This window comes from Maylandia zebra, linkage group LG18, assembly GCF_041146795.1.
Source record: "Maylandia zebra isolate NMK-2024a linkage group LG18, Mzebra_GT3a, whole genome shotgun sequence".
In the NCBI taxonomy this organism is placed as follows: Eukaryota; Metazoa; Chordata; class Actinopteri; order Cichliformes; family Cichlidae; genus Maylandia; species Maylandia zebra.
The window spans coordinates 16,469,014-16,483,360 of NC_135184.1; the positions used below are offsets into that span (position 1 = coordinate 16,469,014).

General features: G+C 39.9%; 1 protein-coding gene across 4 annotated transcripts in view; it reads right to left on the minus strand.

The window, feature by feature from the left end:
- Positions 1-14,347, minus strand: part of spidr (scaffold protein involved in DNA repair) — a 44,181-nt gene that overhangs the window by 18,202 nt on the left and 11,632 nt on the right. For all 4 annotated transcript variants that reach the window (XR_013094037.1, XM_076876507.1, XM_012916800.5 and 1 more), the window contains exons 9-10: positions 8,502-8,706; positions 6,640-6,869 (exon numbers count right to left, since the gene is read on the minus strand). Coding sequence is in view for 3 of the 4 variants with exons in the window: in XM_076876507.1 (XP_076732622.1) it covers positions 6,640-6,869; positions 8,502-8,706 (435 nt within the window). In the remaining variant the exon portion in view is untranslated. The remainder of the gene's footprint in view (positions 1-6,639; positions 6,870-8,501; positions 8,707-14,347) is intronic.

The window sequence follows — 14,347 nt, forward strand, 5'->3', positions numbered from 1 at the left end:
ATGTGAAACCACAAACTGCGAGGTATTTTAGATAAATGGACGACTTATCAGTCATTTGCTTAAATACAGGATGAAGTATTTTTTATGACAAAACAAAAACTTGACTGTTAAACATATCATTAGCACTTGGGAATTCGCTCTCTAATAACTATTAAATGGTTTGCTTGATTGTATCATTTAGATATGTTAGTAATACAACTGGCTCAACTTTAAACGTTTTTAATATCTCGAGAAAACAGGCTGGCTGTATTTTTTGCATGTTTGTTTGTTGGTTGACAAATCCCATGAACAAGTGCAAAAGTAACAATGCTTTTCTGTTTGTCCACACCTGACCAAGCCTGGTGTTTCCTGCTGGAGGTGTTCATATTTCACTGATCCAAACAATTATTTTCTTAAAGGACATAAATTGCAGTTTTTCTAAACCAGGAGTAAATAAAGTTCACATTGAAAATCTTTTAGTTCATTAATACACATTTCTAATGTTCTATTGAGTATTTATTACAGCATATTTGCTACTGATAAACACTCAATAGAACATTAGACATTAGAAATGCTAATCACAGCTTGTTGTGATTCTTATGCACTCACTAATAGTTTTGGAGGTCTATAGCACAAAGTTTTTAGTATTTTCATTTAAAAAAAGAAAGAAATTAATCATTTAAAACCACAGTTACCAACAGCACAAAGCGTGGGTGATTAAAAAAGCTGCATTTTATCAAAACAAGCCAGACATTGTCAACAAATCAACATCTGACCTTTCCTAAAATATAAATACAGCTGGTAGAGTCTTGCTTGGTGTAAATACACTTTTACTTTTCGTAGAGCATGTTCAGTCTTGAAGCATGAAACTTGATAGGACACCTGACAGACTGGAGAGAAAAGGGTGACGGGACTTGTTGTGGTGCTGGCTTGTCATAAACAACTACCTCCCCCCTCTGTCAGCCCTTTTAGCTGTTCAAAGACCTACTTCCTCACTCCCCTCACTCCCACAAAAAAAAAAAAAAAGAAGAAAAAATATCCTCAGTGACTGGCCAGTTTTAGTTACAGGCCATTTTCAGGAATTTGTTTTTGTGAGCGATCACAGAATTCTCAGCAACTCAGGTTTTCTTCCAGGAAGTGCGATCCACTGGGTCTGTGCTTACACACATATGAACTCTTTCAGGCACACTGCGAATGCATGGAAGCCAGCGCACATTCACATTACTTGGAAAAACACCAAGTTAAAGTCCCACACATTAAGAATACAGCAGAGAGGCCTCATTGGCGGGGGGCGGACAGGCGGGATTCCTTCCTATGTGCTGTCCACCAATCACTGCAGGCAGAGTGATAAACACGTTTGTAACAGGATCCCTGCAGCACATTGTGTTCCTGCTCAACGAAGAAAAAAAGAAGGAAAAAAAGAAAAAGAAAAAACAACCAGTCTCTCTCCACTTCCTGCAAACAGTTAATCTCCTTGTTTATTCCATCCCAAATTTACGGGAACTTAACATCTTCTTCAGGCATAAATATCATACTGGCCCGTCTCCCTCGTGTTTTAACACAGTGGCTAAACAACAAAAGGATCAAATAAGAGCGCTGACCAGGCGAGTGAGTCATAGAGGCCAGGGACACAACATGAGAGGTACAAACTGTCCTCGTGTTTACACAGAATGAGCCCAGTGGGCTGCGAAGTAAACTACACCGCTCTCCGCAAAGCAGCCATGTATTCTGAAAAAAATAACACAAGCAACAGATTGTAGCACATGATGTTACTTCTGAGCAGCAATGCAAAGCAAAGCCTCTCATAAAAAGACATACAAGTGATCAAAGTGATGCAAAGCTTGCCCATGTTATCAAAAATAAATAAATAAATAGTAAAAATTATAGTAATAATAACAATAAATTAAATTCAGGAACGGCTGGGAAACAAAATAAACTTTGTGTACCATCTTCACATCTGTCACAATAAAGGCGGCTGAGTCATCCTGATATTCTAAACTTGAACCCTCGTGATCGACTGCTAACCTCAGCCCCACCTTCATCCTTTCACTATAAACCCGAGGCTGCTGAATCTGGTCGAGCCAGAGAGAAACTGAGGAAAGGGTAAGAGTGTTTCCGGTCAGAGGGCAGCTCATTTGTTTACCAGCCACAGAAGCAGCATGGCAGGAGTGTCATGTTACAACCGCAGCTCATGTAGCCTGTCAGCTGACCGGGGGTCTCCTCCCCTTACCGTCGATGGTCCCTCGAGTCCCTCTGCTTGGAGAAACCGCTGCTTTTATTACTCAGCAAAAGGACAAAAACAACATGCCTGGGGAAGGCCAAGGAAACTGAAGGTCATACTTACTGGATTTGCTTCAAATGTAGCACTTACTGATTTGTTAACTACTACAAGACCACACGAACAAGTCATTTCAGTAAGACTGGAGGATTTTTGATAATTTAGCATGTATGAAACAACAAAAAACAGATTTTCTTGTATCTGCAGTGGAAACAAACCTGCATTTTATGTGTGGCAAATCCACAGATTCATTACTCATCCCTGGTAGTAAACCACAGCTCTACTGAGCATTCGAGCATGTTTCATTTCATTGCAACTTCACTGTTTTGGTTCAGTCTCGGCGCGCTCATCTGCGTCATTTGCTGCCGCACTCGTATGCAGCGCTACATACAAAGTAGGACATTTGGTAACTGAGGAGACAAATATTTACCTCAGGCATTGTTGGAAACAAAAACAAAGCTTGAAGGATTTTTTTTTAATTTTATGGGTGGCTTCAAACACATCTACAAAGAAACGCTAGTAGACGTGAGACTGAGCGGCTACCACTTGGTCATGGCTGAAGGAGAGACCTGTACCTCGCTCACATGACTTAATGGTGATGCTCAGCAAAGTGGAAGCGAACAATTTGGTGCATTACGGTAATCAGAATCAAACGGGAAAGAAAAGCTACTTTCCATCCTTAGTGGACAAGTATCCTGTTTACAGCAAATAAACTTTAATGAGCCAATGACTCAGTCTACGGAAACATGATCCATACTGTCAGAGGATCATAAACATGTAAAAAGCCTCAAGGCAGACGATGAAATACTTACAAAAAGTAATCAGATTTATGTTCCTGGAACTTGACTTCTTCCTTTCTTCATTTACTATTTTATTGTTGGTGTCATAGCTAATCATTCAGCTACACAAAGTGATGCTGTTCCAGGTCTAAAAGGACAAAATATGCCCATATTTTTGGAGCCTAGTCGGGGTGACGTAAGTAATTACTCCTCTCATACCAGAGACCGCAGCTCACTTCCCACACATCGTTTTTATACTTTCTTTGGAATTACTTTAACACTTCAGTTGCTTTTTTTTTTTTCTTCAAAATTCTTTCTTTGACTGAGTTTAGACAATCAAACTATTTGATTAGGGTTAGAAAAGGCTAATTATTACATTGAACACAAGAACACAAAGCTGGAACTTCATCAACAAGTGCCCTTGGTATATTACAGTTCAAACTCAATACAGCCTTTTCAAATTAAAAGCAGTCTAGTTAGGTGGCTTTTATTGTGAAATATTTGTAGTCAGATATTAAGAGTGTGAAAACCCCCCAAAACTGAGTGAGTCTCTGAATGTAAAAATCTGTTCGATTTTTTGCAAAGTGTAACTAACTGGTTATTAGCAGCAAAACAGTTGTCTACAATGTCATAGGTGGGTGACTCTGCAGAGCCCAGGAGGGCAAACCGCCTTTCAAATACACTTCACAGTAGAAGACCACACGGTTGTCAGTTTCCCATCGTTTTCACAGACCACATAACAACTCAGAAGTGGAAATACAAAGACATGTGAACAAACTACCGTAATTGTCGGGCTATAAGCCGCTACTTTTTGCACAAGCTTTGAACCCTGCGGCTTTTAGTCAGGTGCGGCTTTTCTATGGATTTTCCATGATTTTTGTGATATCGTAAGACGATTTGTTTTGTTTGTTCCGCTGTTGTACGGCACTACGTTGCCTGGCGGAAGGATCGGGGTTCAAGAGTGGTATGTTGGTCACATGTCCATCCGCCAGGCAACATAGTGCCGTACAAGTAGCGCGAAAAACAAACTTCAAAGTAGCGCTATGCGTTCAGCGGGAGTCGTGGATGACGAGCGGCGATAAACTTGCGAAAAGCAAGTTGTGCTCAACTCCACCGGTGGATTCTGACACCGTGGAAAAGTGTGCAAACATCCACGATCACCAACGGATTTCGAAGGGCTGGACTGCTGCATGATGAAGAGGAGGACACCGCCACGGCCCTTCAGAGGGTGTTCGACTCCGACACTGACAATGACAATGAGGATTATCTTTGGTTTTGAAAGTGACAACGAAGGAAAGAAGCTGAGAGTGGATGACGAAGCCATCCTGAGCCTGTTCGTATCCGACACTGGAGAAGAGGACTTTGGTGGTTTTAGTGCGCAGGAAGATGGTGGTGAATGACTGACTTTTCTTCTTGTTAAAGCCGTGTCACTGCACCTGAGCCTAAAAGGTAGTCCGAATCTATTTTTCTGGTGTGCTGTAGGTTACTGTTATGTACTACATTTGTTACTCATTTATGAAGCACAGCACATGTGCAAATATGTACCCATAACTTGATTTTCAAAATATTAATAAAAGCCATCTCTTTCCTGACAATTCGCTTTGTGCATATTCTCTTACATATGACAAGTCAATATTGAAACACCTGCGGCTTTTGGTCAGGTGCGGCTAATGTATGTACAAAACAGGATTTTCCCCTGATTTTAGCTTGTGCGGCTAATATTCAGGTGCGCTTTGTAGTCCGGGAAATACGGTAAGTTCTGGGCCCTTACGATCCACATACAGCCCTTCTGTAGTATTACAATGACTAAAAATAGCAAATATCTGCCAGAGAAACAGTTTCACAATGATTTAGAAATGAACTGTAAATGACATACCTACGAGAAAAAAAAAAAAAAAAAAAGTAAGGACAGCTATATGCATTTTCAGGTAGGATGGGAGTGAATTACAAGGGAGAAGAAATTCCTCACCTGAGCCAATTAGGTGCATTATTTATTTATTTTTCTGTTCGTTTTAGGGCTCACAGTCTTATTTATCACTGAGGGCAGACAGGACCTGGAGCTTGGCAGCTGGATTACAGTTGTGCTAGTCTGTCATTGTGATGAAAGAAAGTCTATCCAGAGGCTTACTCTTACCCACAGCCATGAGCTTGTGACTAAAGGGATCACATTCAGACTCAGGCCTGATTTAGACAGGGAGGAATCGTTATAGAGCCTACGGCATAACACGCACAATTTGCCAACATCTTTGCCGGAATTGACGCTTGTGCATGTGCATGTGCATTATGGGTTATTTACTATGTGGTGGTGTACCGATGACTTAGAAACAAATAAAATGCTGGAACTTTTTGCATCCTGGGTACCAATTCTTTGTTGGGGTTATTTTTTTGTGGGGCGGAGCTTAAGTTTTTCTAGTGATTTGTAGATTGCCTCACGTCCAATGTGATATTTGGTCCAGGAATTTGCTGACATATGTGAGTCCTAAAATTGATGCTATAATTATGATCCCTTATTATTAAGGCCATGATTGTTATTCTGTCACTGATCAATTTAAAAACTGTGTTTAAAGAGGAGCCTGAAATATACAGGACAAGAGGAGTCAATGATACTAATGAGGCCCATCACAACAGTCGCGGGCAGCATCGACCAAATGTGTAATTACATTTCTTGGGTGCAGTGGTTCCAACATAATAGGACATAGATTTCCTGGTGAAAAATCCCCAGTCGGGAGAGGAATCCCTGCATCTTTCTGGTGAAAAAAAGCCAGAAAAAGTGGTGCAGGTATCTGATCAGGTTGTTGCTTGAACGCCTCCCAAGGGCGAAACATGGCAAACATAGTTATACTGTGCAACTCTTTTGGTCAATGAATGCTAGAGGATACTAGGCTATTTTACCGAAACAGCAGAGTCCATAAGGAGATTCTGAAGACTGCAGATAAATGACTGACAGGCGACACACGGTGTAACAGTTAATGTTTTGTCTTAAAAAAAACAAAACAAATGAATAAAAAGATTCTTAAATTATTTGCTGATTAAATGAAGGAAAAACAAATCTGCCTCATTTGTTTATGACCATACATTTTCTGCAGTACCAAGAGGAATTATGTTTTAACATGTGAAGGAAAAACACTTTGGTTTCCCCTTATTAAGGTAAGAAAAAAAAACTGCTACAAAGCTGCTCCACCCAGAGGAGTGCGAACGGGCAACAATTCAACTCAGACTTGCTGGTGCACGAGATTCTGAAAACATCATGCTGTCTTTCCTGAGAATTGGCCAGAACCATTCACAGAGGGGCTGGATTCAATTAGAAATGTTTGTGTCCTTTGTCAAGCAATGCCATATGGCTGGAGACAGCGTGAGCACTTTGTGGGGCCTGCTGTGCTGTGAACAATAGCTCGACCGCTGAGACACATCGTGCCACCGAGGAGAAGCATGCAAAGCCCGAGAGCAAAGAAACTAGCATGAAATCTGAACAAAAAGATCTCAATTGGGGCAGAGCTCTCACAGCAGATAAAATACGATTCATTTTTCCCAGCTGTTTCTGGCTTCATGTGACAAACCAAAAGGCCTCCCTGGGATCCCAATTATGAGCTCGCCCAACAATACCTTGTTTTGCCTTTCTCTGCAGGAGGAGCTGTAGAGGACCTGAGGGGAAGTCTTGGTTTGAGGATGGACACAGGAGAGCAGTCAGCAATGGGGATGGAGTAAACTCTCTGCACAACCACCTCTACATCTTGCTCCACAGAGCCAGCCTGGCCGAGACCTTCGATAGCTTCCAGGAGAGAGACGCAGTATCTTGTCAAAACTCTAGAAGGCCCCAAACTGCACTGAGCAACCTGTAACAGAGAAACGCAAGAAAATAACATCACATCGCCCCAAAGTGTGACTTCTCAGAGCTGAATAGGTTATTTAATCAGTTAGCTGACTGGTAGAAGATTACGCTGATAAGTACTTTGATAAGTTTGTAGGCATAAACAGTCAACTGTCACTTGTCTCAACATCTCAGATATGAATGAATGAATGAACGAACATCTGGATTTCTTACTGAGCTTAAAATCAAAGTTAACTGGATAAAACAATACATGTATTGAATCTGGAAGTTAGTGATAAGCAAACAATTCATTCACTGATAAGATAATCAGTAGATTATTTGATATTTAGAGATATTTTAACATTAACATTTTAACATTTAAAAAATGCAGGCATGTCTTATTATTAGAAAATGCCCTATATGACACTCACCAATACATTCAAGTATGAATATAAGACACATCTTTGTTGGAAGAGAGTGCAATAAGCTCCTAGACTTTAAGGTTGTTTGTGTTTTTAAATAATTAAGCCTTTTTTTTTTTAGGATAAATGCATAAACAATACATAAATACACAGACGAACATGGCCAGTTTACACTGTTCTTAAAACACTCAGACAAAGAAATGAAAAAAAGACTATAAAAGCTATATGGGCAAAAGTACTGGGCCACCTACACATTTCACAGGCGGAGGTTGGCTAATGGAAATGCTGTGTGGCACACAGTTTTTTGTGCTGATGTTAATGTCAGAGGAGTCAAGCAGCTCTGCAGCTAGTGGGTCTTTTTTATTTATTTAATTTGTTTTAAACACACTATATGTCTCAGCACTCGGTAACCTCACTTTATAATGTTACGTGGTCTGGCACTTCTTGGCTGAGTTGCTGTGGTTTTTAAACACTTCCACTCTGTAACAATACCACTTACAGCTGATTGTGGAATATCTTTGAAATCTCACAAACTGACTCACTGTAACAAAGGCATCCTATTACAGTATCATCCTTGAATTCACTCAGCGTCAATGTTTGTAAAGGCAGACTGCATGGACTTTATACACCTGTGTTACTTTTGTCCATGTAGTGTATGATCCTTCACAAGTAAAAGAGAACTACAATTTCTGCCTTTCTTAGCTCCATAAAGGAGAAAACAGCTAAATGTTCTTTTTTTAGTTGATCAACTAAACTTCATGAAAGTACTGCTATTAAAACTCACTCAGTGAATCAAACATATACATATATCAATCACTTCTGATTGCTACAGCAGCAGAATAGAGTGATTCCGCATCCAACTGAGACCATTTATTGTTTATATCTGAGATCTGTATAAAGTGAGCATGATTAAACCTGGGGAAAAAAACAACACTCTTTCAGTGTTGATTTCATAATTATAAAGTCATAAAAAACATTGATGCAAGCCTCAGAGTGTTTTGTGTTTATACATATTGACTAAACCTGAGCAGAAACCTTACAGCCAGTAGAAACCTACTGCACACATAATCATAAAGTGCAGTCATTTTCTTAAACCGATGACAGGAGTTTTAGAGGCATAATACGGTTTGTATAATCTCCTAAATGCCTTCCTCTTTATGTCAACAAGTACTTTACATTTTGAATTGAAATAAAATGTTACACACTTGACTGTAAAGGCGATAAAACACACACACCTGCTTCACATTGCTCTCCTCTGTGGTCCTGCATGCATCCAGCACTCCGAATGTTTTTCCCAAATAATATGGCATGCGCCTTTCTGCAAAGACTGGGCCTCTAGGAATAGACGCATTGGCCGATTTGGAAGCACAGAAGACCTTCTTGCTGAAGTGTGTGTTGAGAATAATAGGACAGCTGAAGCCCTCAACAGAAAGGCTCTGCCTGCAACAAGTAAAGTTCATCAAGTTTAGATTCAAGGCAAATCTGGTATAGCAGCTGTTTGAGCGTTTCTTATGCTGGTTCTTAATAAAAGTTACCACGGGGTTTGAGTATTTTAATATTGCATGAAATAAACATCTATAAAGTTGAAGGGCAAAGATAAACAGCTTTATGTTATGATTGTCTTGATAACACTTGAAAACAGTCAGATTGTGAATTAAATGGAAGAGGCTGTTGCATAAATGTAGAGGGGTGGGGGCTGCTAGCTCGAGAACCTTTTGAATGTCAAACTCAGATAAGGTACCAGCCACCTCCACAGGTCTGTTCGCTGCGTACCACCCAGCACAAAGTACAAGTTCAAATACGTTAACCTCCTCCAAGACGAGAGAAGAACGCAACGGATGCATGCGTCCTCTTTTACTTTACCTAGTGAAAGACAAAATTTCCAAGTAATTACATGTCGCAGTGCTCAATCTGGGGGATGCGGGTGAGAATACTTTCCAAATGTGATGTCATGTGTGGAAAAATACTTCAGTCGTCACAGTCAACAAGCCTGAGAGTGAACTGATGAAAAATCAAGCTCAAAGTGTGTGTATGTGTGACCTGACGTGCTGATCTTGCTTTAATTTTTTTACTGTTATCAGCTTAGATTTCACTCATCTGTAAGTGGCAGAGATGCTGAACCACTCCTTTAAAACCTAAAAAAACAAAAGCAAAAAAAACCACCTCAGGTCTGGTACTTTGGCTCATTGACATAAATACGGCCCATCTGAGTGGCACCAGCTTAAAAAAAAGAAAAAAAGTAGGATAACAGTAATTATATAGCACTGTGTTGTTGGTAAGTATAAATTATGACTTTTTCCACATGTAACATTGATAATACCGTGATGACGGCTTATCGCTGAGTCAGGGCCAAATGCACTCTGTGACTGGAACCTCTGTGCATGTCGCAGCTCGCCCAAGACGTGTGGTGATACTTAAACACGCAGATAAGTGTGGAGGGGGGGACTATTTGTTTAGACATATAATGAAAACACCGTGGGAAAGAATTTATGAGCCAAATTATTAGATTCACACGGTTTATGTGCACCCACATTTAATGAAAGGGAGTCTAATGTGACCTTAAAGAGTTCAGACTTCGAGAGTTCTGGATTTACAGGAATTACTTTATTTGCTGGTCAGTTTGGAGGCTTTATTTTTTTTATAGTCCTTACTGTATAGTACTGATGAGTGTTTCTAATATTTTACACTTGTCCACTTCCACATGTCTTTATTAAACAGACTGTAGCTGTAAAGTAGAGCCATGTTTGACAGCAAAAGAAGAAATAAAAAAAAGCTAAACCACACAAGTATGAGTTCCTGCCACAGTGTTGTCTCTGATTGCGCTGGACTGTACATACTGTTACTGGCATTGTTTCCATCCCCTGGAGCATTTTTGTCATGCAAGACTACCAACTACACAATGACTATGGAGAAAATCCAGTAATGGGTTTTTACCAGTGCAGGTGGAGACATCTGTGATTCATCCACTGCAAAATAATCTACCCTCTTAATGGCAGGTATATATCAAGTACACATATATGAAAAGAAGTTTTTCCTTTCTTGGTGGCTCTATATCATAAAACAAAGGATAGTAGACTTTTTGGGGCCAGAGACCCTGCACAGGGGATATTTTCTACCACAGCCTCAACTTGTTCGGATTCAGTATCACTTGACAGTGCAGACTAGTATTTCCTCTGCTTTCCAGCCAAGCAGTGGGCTAATAAAGCAAGATGCTTATCAGCAGGGCAGTTTGTTGCACCTGAGAAGACAGAGGTGCTGTGTCACAAGCATATGAGTTCATAGTGGCATAAAATTATGACACAAGACACACTATGCTAGCTTTATGAACACAAATTGCCCCCAGTCTACAGCTTTTAATGCTAAATCAAAACTGTAGGATTAAGAGTAAGATATTGTGCAGAGTTCTGGTGGTCTCCACTTAAAATAACCACTACCATGAAATCTCTGTGATATTTTAAAGACCTTATATTGTAATTTTATCTTAACAGAGCATTTTACTCTCAGACTGTAGACTGACAGGTTCACGGAGTTCATAGCTATCAGGATCCTATCCTGTGGAACCAGCTCCCAGTTTGGATTCATGAAACATACACATGCTACTTTTAAGGTCAAGTTTAACCCTTTCCTTTGTGATAGTTAGAGTTGTATCTTGCAAACCTGAAGGACCCCTAGCTATGCTGCTACTGTTTTACTTCCTGTGACGCACAGTGTATCCCCTGCCTATTTTTTTTTAAATATATCACTACTGCATATCATGAAATTGTGTCTTCTCTTTTCAGTGGTTTGTGTTTTTTCTTCATCTCCCTATGGTCTCCTTTTTCCTCACTTCAACTAGTTGTAGAAGATTGCTGTGCCTCCCTGAGCTTGGTCGTGTCAGAGGTCTCTTCCTGTTAAAAGGGAGTTCTTCCTTCCCACCGTCACCAGTTGTTTGCTCACAGTGGAGTGAACAGCGCTTGAGTGTTGAAGTTGTATCTCTAAACCTGTAGGTTTTTCTCTTGCATTATAAAGCACCTTGAGGCAACTGTTTTTATGATTTGGCACCATATAAATAAAACTGAATTGACCTGAATTCATTTGAAATGTCAGTACATAGTACATGATGCAATGTTACCAAAAATAAAGGAGTTATATGATCTACACTATTAAAATAATACTTACATTTTAATGCATCAATACAATAGTATCATTATCTGAATATCTGGTTTCTTCTTTTTGTCGTTCAGCAGCATTTAAACCAATTCCTGTGTGGTTTGAGTGAGTGTAAGTATTTCTGGTGTACTTTAAATAAATTTGCATGTTCTGAATACCTTAAATAATGTTTGCCAGTGCTTTTATACAAATAAAACTTCTGAATGCAGGACTTTCAACTTGAAGTGTGGTATTTTTAGAGCGACGGTACCTTGTTTACTCTGATGATGGGATTAGTTTTTTTTTTCCACCACAGCTGAATTTTGCCAACCTTAAAAAAAACAAAACTAAACTAAACAAGCGCAAGACAAGCAACGATTAAGCCTCAGCGATCGTTATCTGACAAGAGATCACAACAACAATCTGTAAAAGCTGTACTCTAATCTTAGCAGAGCAGAACGTGCTGTTCATATTCACATGAACAACACCCTTACAGGAAGCATGATCCATTGTGAACAGGTGAGTGGGCAGTTGTCATCATCAGACAGGTAGCCAGGTTAAGGAGCGGCACTGACTGCTTGCGTCACAGCTTGTAAGTGAATAATCCCTGCAGGTATTTCCGCTCGGGCCTTGGCCCACTTAAAACAAGGCGTGGGAGGTGGGAGGAGTCAAACTACTCGTTGCAGGAATTATGGGGGTGGTTAACCCCTCGAGTGTCGCACAGGAAACTGATAAGAGGAATTTTACCAGACAGGCTGCTCATCTAATTTCTGTGTTTTTTCCACTTTGGCCTGGCCTGTAGCTGTTAACATTAGACTCAGAGAACATCCACTTTTTCTTGCTGTTATGATGTGCTTTTATACAGGCAGAATACTGATTGATTTAAACTGTCAACCCCACACATAAACAGAAAAATTTTAAGATACACGCAAAAATAATGCTTTGAAGGAGTAAATGGTTGTGGCTGAAGAGAATAAAACAGGAAAGGAGAGGTGCTAAAGCCAGAGATCCTCTCAAACCACCATGTGTTTTCAATCTCAGGCCTCTGGCTCCCTCCACTCTCTACTCCCAAATGCTCCAGAAAATAATCCTACTGTGTTTTTTCCCCGGCTTGCTGGAAATGACCTAACTACTGCCAGGAAGAGGAATGTGAAGCATTCCCTGGAGCTGTTTGTGACGTCAGAGCGCTGAGGAGGCCCCTGCGCTTCCGCCAGCTTGGATATTCCAGATCAACCCAAACCCCCAACAGCTGGAGTCAACCGCTACCTCGCTCCAACTCCCAAACAATCCCAAAAACAATCCCCCCATGTGAGGCACTGTTCTTCACATCTGGCTCTCGAGTATTTACTATTGTAAAATGAGAACACCAAGTTTTAACACTTAAAAACACACAGTTGTACAACTTGAAAGATTTTCGACGTGTAACTTCCAGCAAACCTCCTATTCAGTGTCTTCTGAGCTCCTTGCCCTGCATGTACTGTGTCACTCGTGCATTGAGTAATTGCCCGCAACAGTGTATTTTGCTCTGTAGGTTTTGAGCGTCGGCCAAGAGATGATTTAGAAAGAAAAACCAAAGATGGGGGAAAAAATGGTTTCACTGACCGATATAACTCCCCAAATGTGTCACCCAGTCCCAGTGTTATTTTAGACATTAACAGAAAAAATGCTCTAATTCTTAAAATTTAATTATGTGCCTATTACAGAAGATATAATTCATCCATTATTCCATTAAAAAAAAATAAAACAGAGGTTTTTCTTCTGTCGTTTGACCATCTGCTTCTCAGTGTGAGGAATTTCTTCTTCTCTGCATTTTTTGACATTTACATGGGACCTCTAAATTTAACCAAGTACCCTCCAGCACCACATGCCCAGATTCAACCACATGTGCCTAATAATATAAGAGTTTAAAAAAATTAGGACATTAAACATTTAAAAAAACCATTCATTGTTATTTTAAATCATAAAATAACATAAGATTATGTACTTTAAAAAAAATCTTTCCTCAAAATTTGGTCCAGAGTTAATTCTCTTTACTGTATTTTTGACCTTTGCAGATCATAACAATGGCTGCAAACTGGTTTTGACACAATAGGATCGTCTTGTATTCACAAGTGTACATGTCTTACATGTTTTCCCCCACACACCTTGCCTCTATCTGTACAAAGACACTAAGTAGCAGGGCTGGTCAAGGGCAACTGTACCAGTTTACTTCCTTGTCTTCACCAATGTAAACTATCTGCCAGTTTTAAGCTCTTAATACTTTGTCGGTTCTGTCTGAATATTTGTGGTCTGAAGTTTAGTTTCAGCTCGGTCTCCTTGTTTGTACCGTCACAAATCAGCCATATTTCACACTTCAGTGCTGTATTTTCAGGTGCATCAGAGAAGTCACAGCTGATGTAAACACTAAAAGCTTTCCACTGGTAAATGTGGTGCTTTTTTGTGGAGCAGTTAAAGTAACTATGATGTGTTAACCACAGATTGAGCACATCTTCACTATCAGTTTAAGTGGCGCAGTGGAAAAATAAAACGCTGCTTACAGCTGCTCACAGCACAGAACTATTAACACCAGAAAAAATATAAATAAACAAACTCTGCATTATTCACAGTTCAAATTAAACCTTATTCATCTTATACTGAACTCTGGTGTGTTAGTGGGCCTCAGCTTGTCTTCTTTTTAAAACAAGTTGTTTAGGCGGCCATATTTCTTAAGGTTGAAATGTAGCAGCTTGGGTTCGAGTCCAACCTGCAGCACTTTGCTGCGTATTTTCTTTTTTTGTCTACTTCTTCACTCCTGAACTGTCAAATAACCCAAAAATAAATATCTTAAAAAATAAAATGAACTGTTTAGTTCTGGGTAAGGCCCAGCTTTCTTCTGAATGGCTATCCCTCATGTTTGAACTGCAGCTAAGAGAGTTCTCTATGCTCGTTTTCTGACTGATACCACCATAGTAGG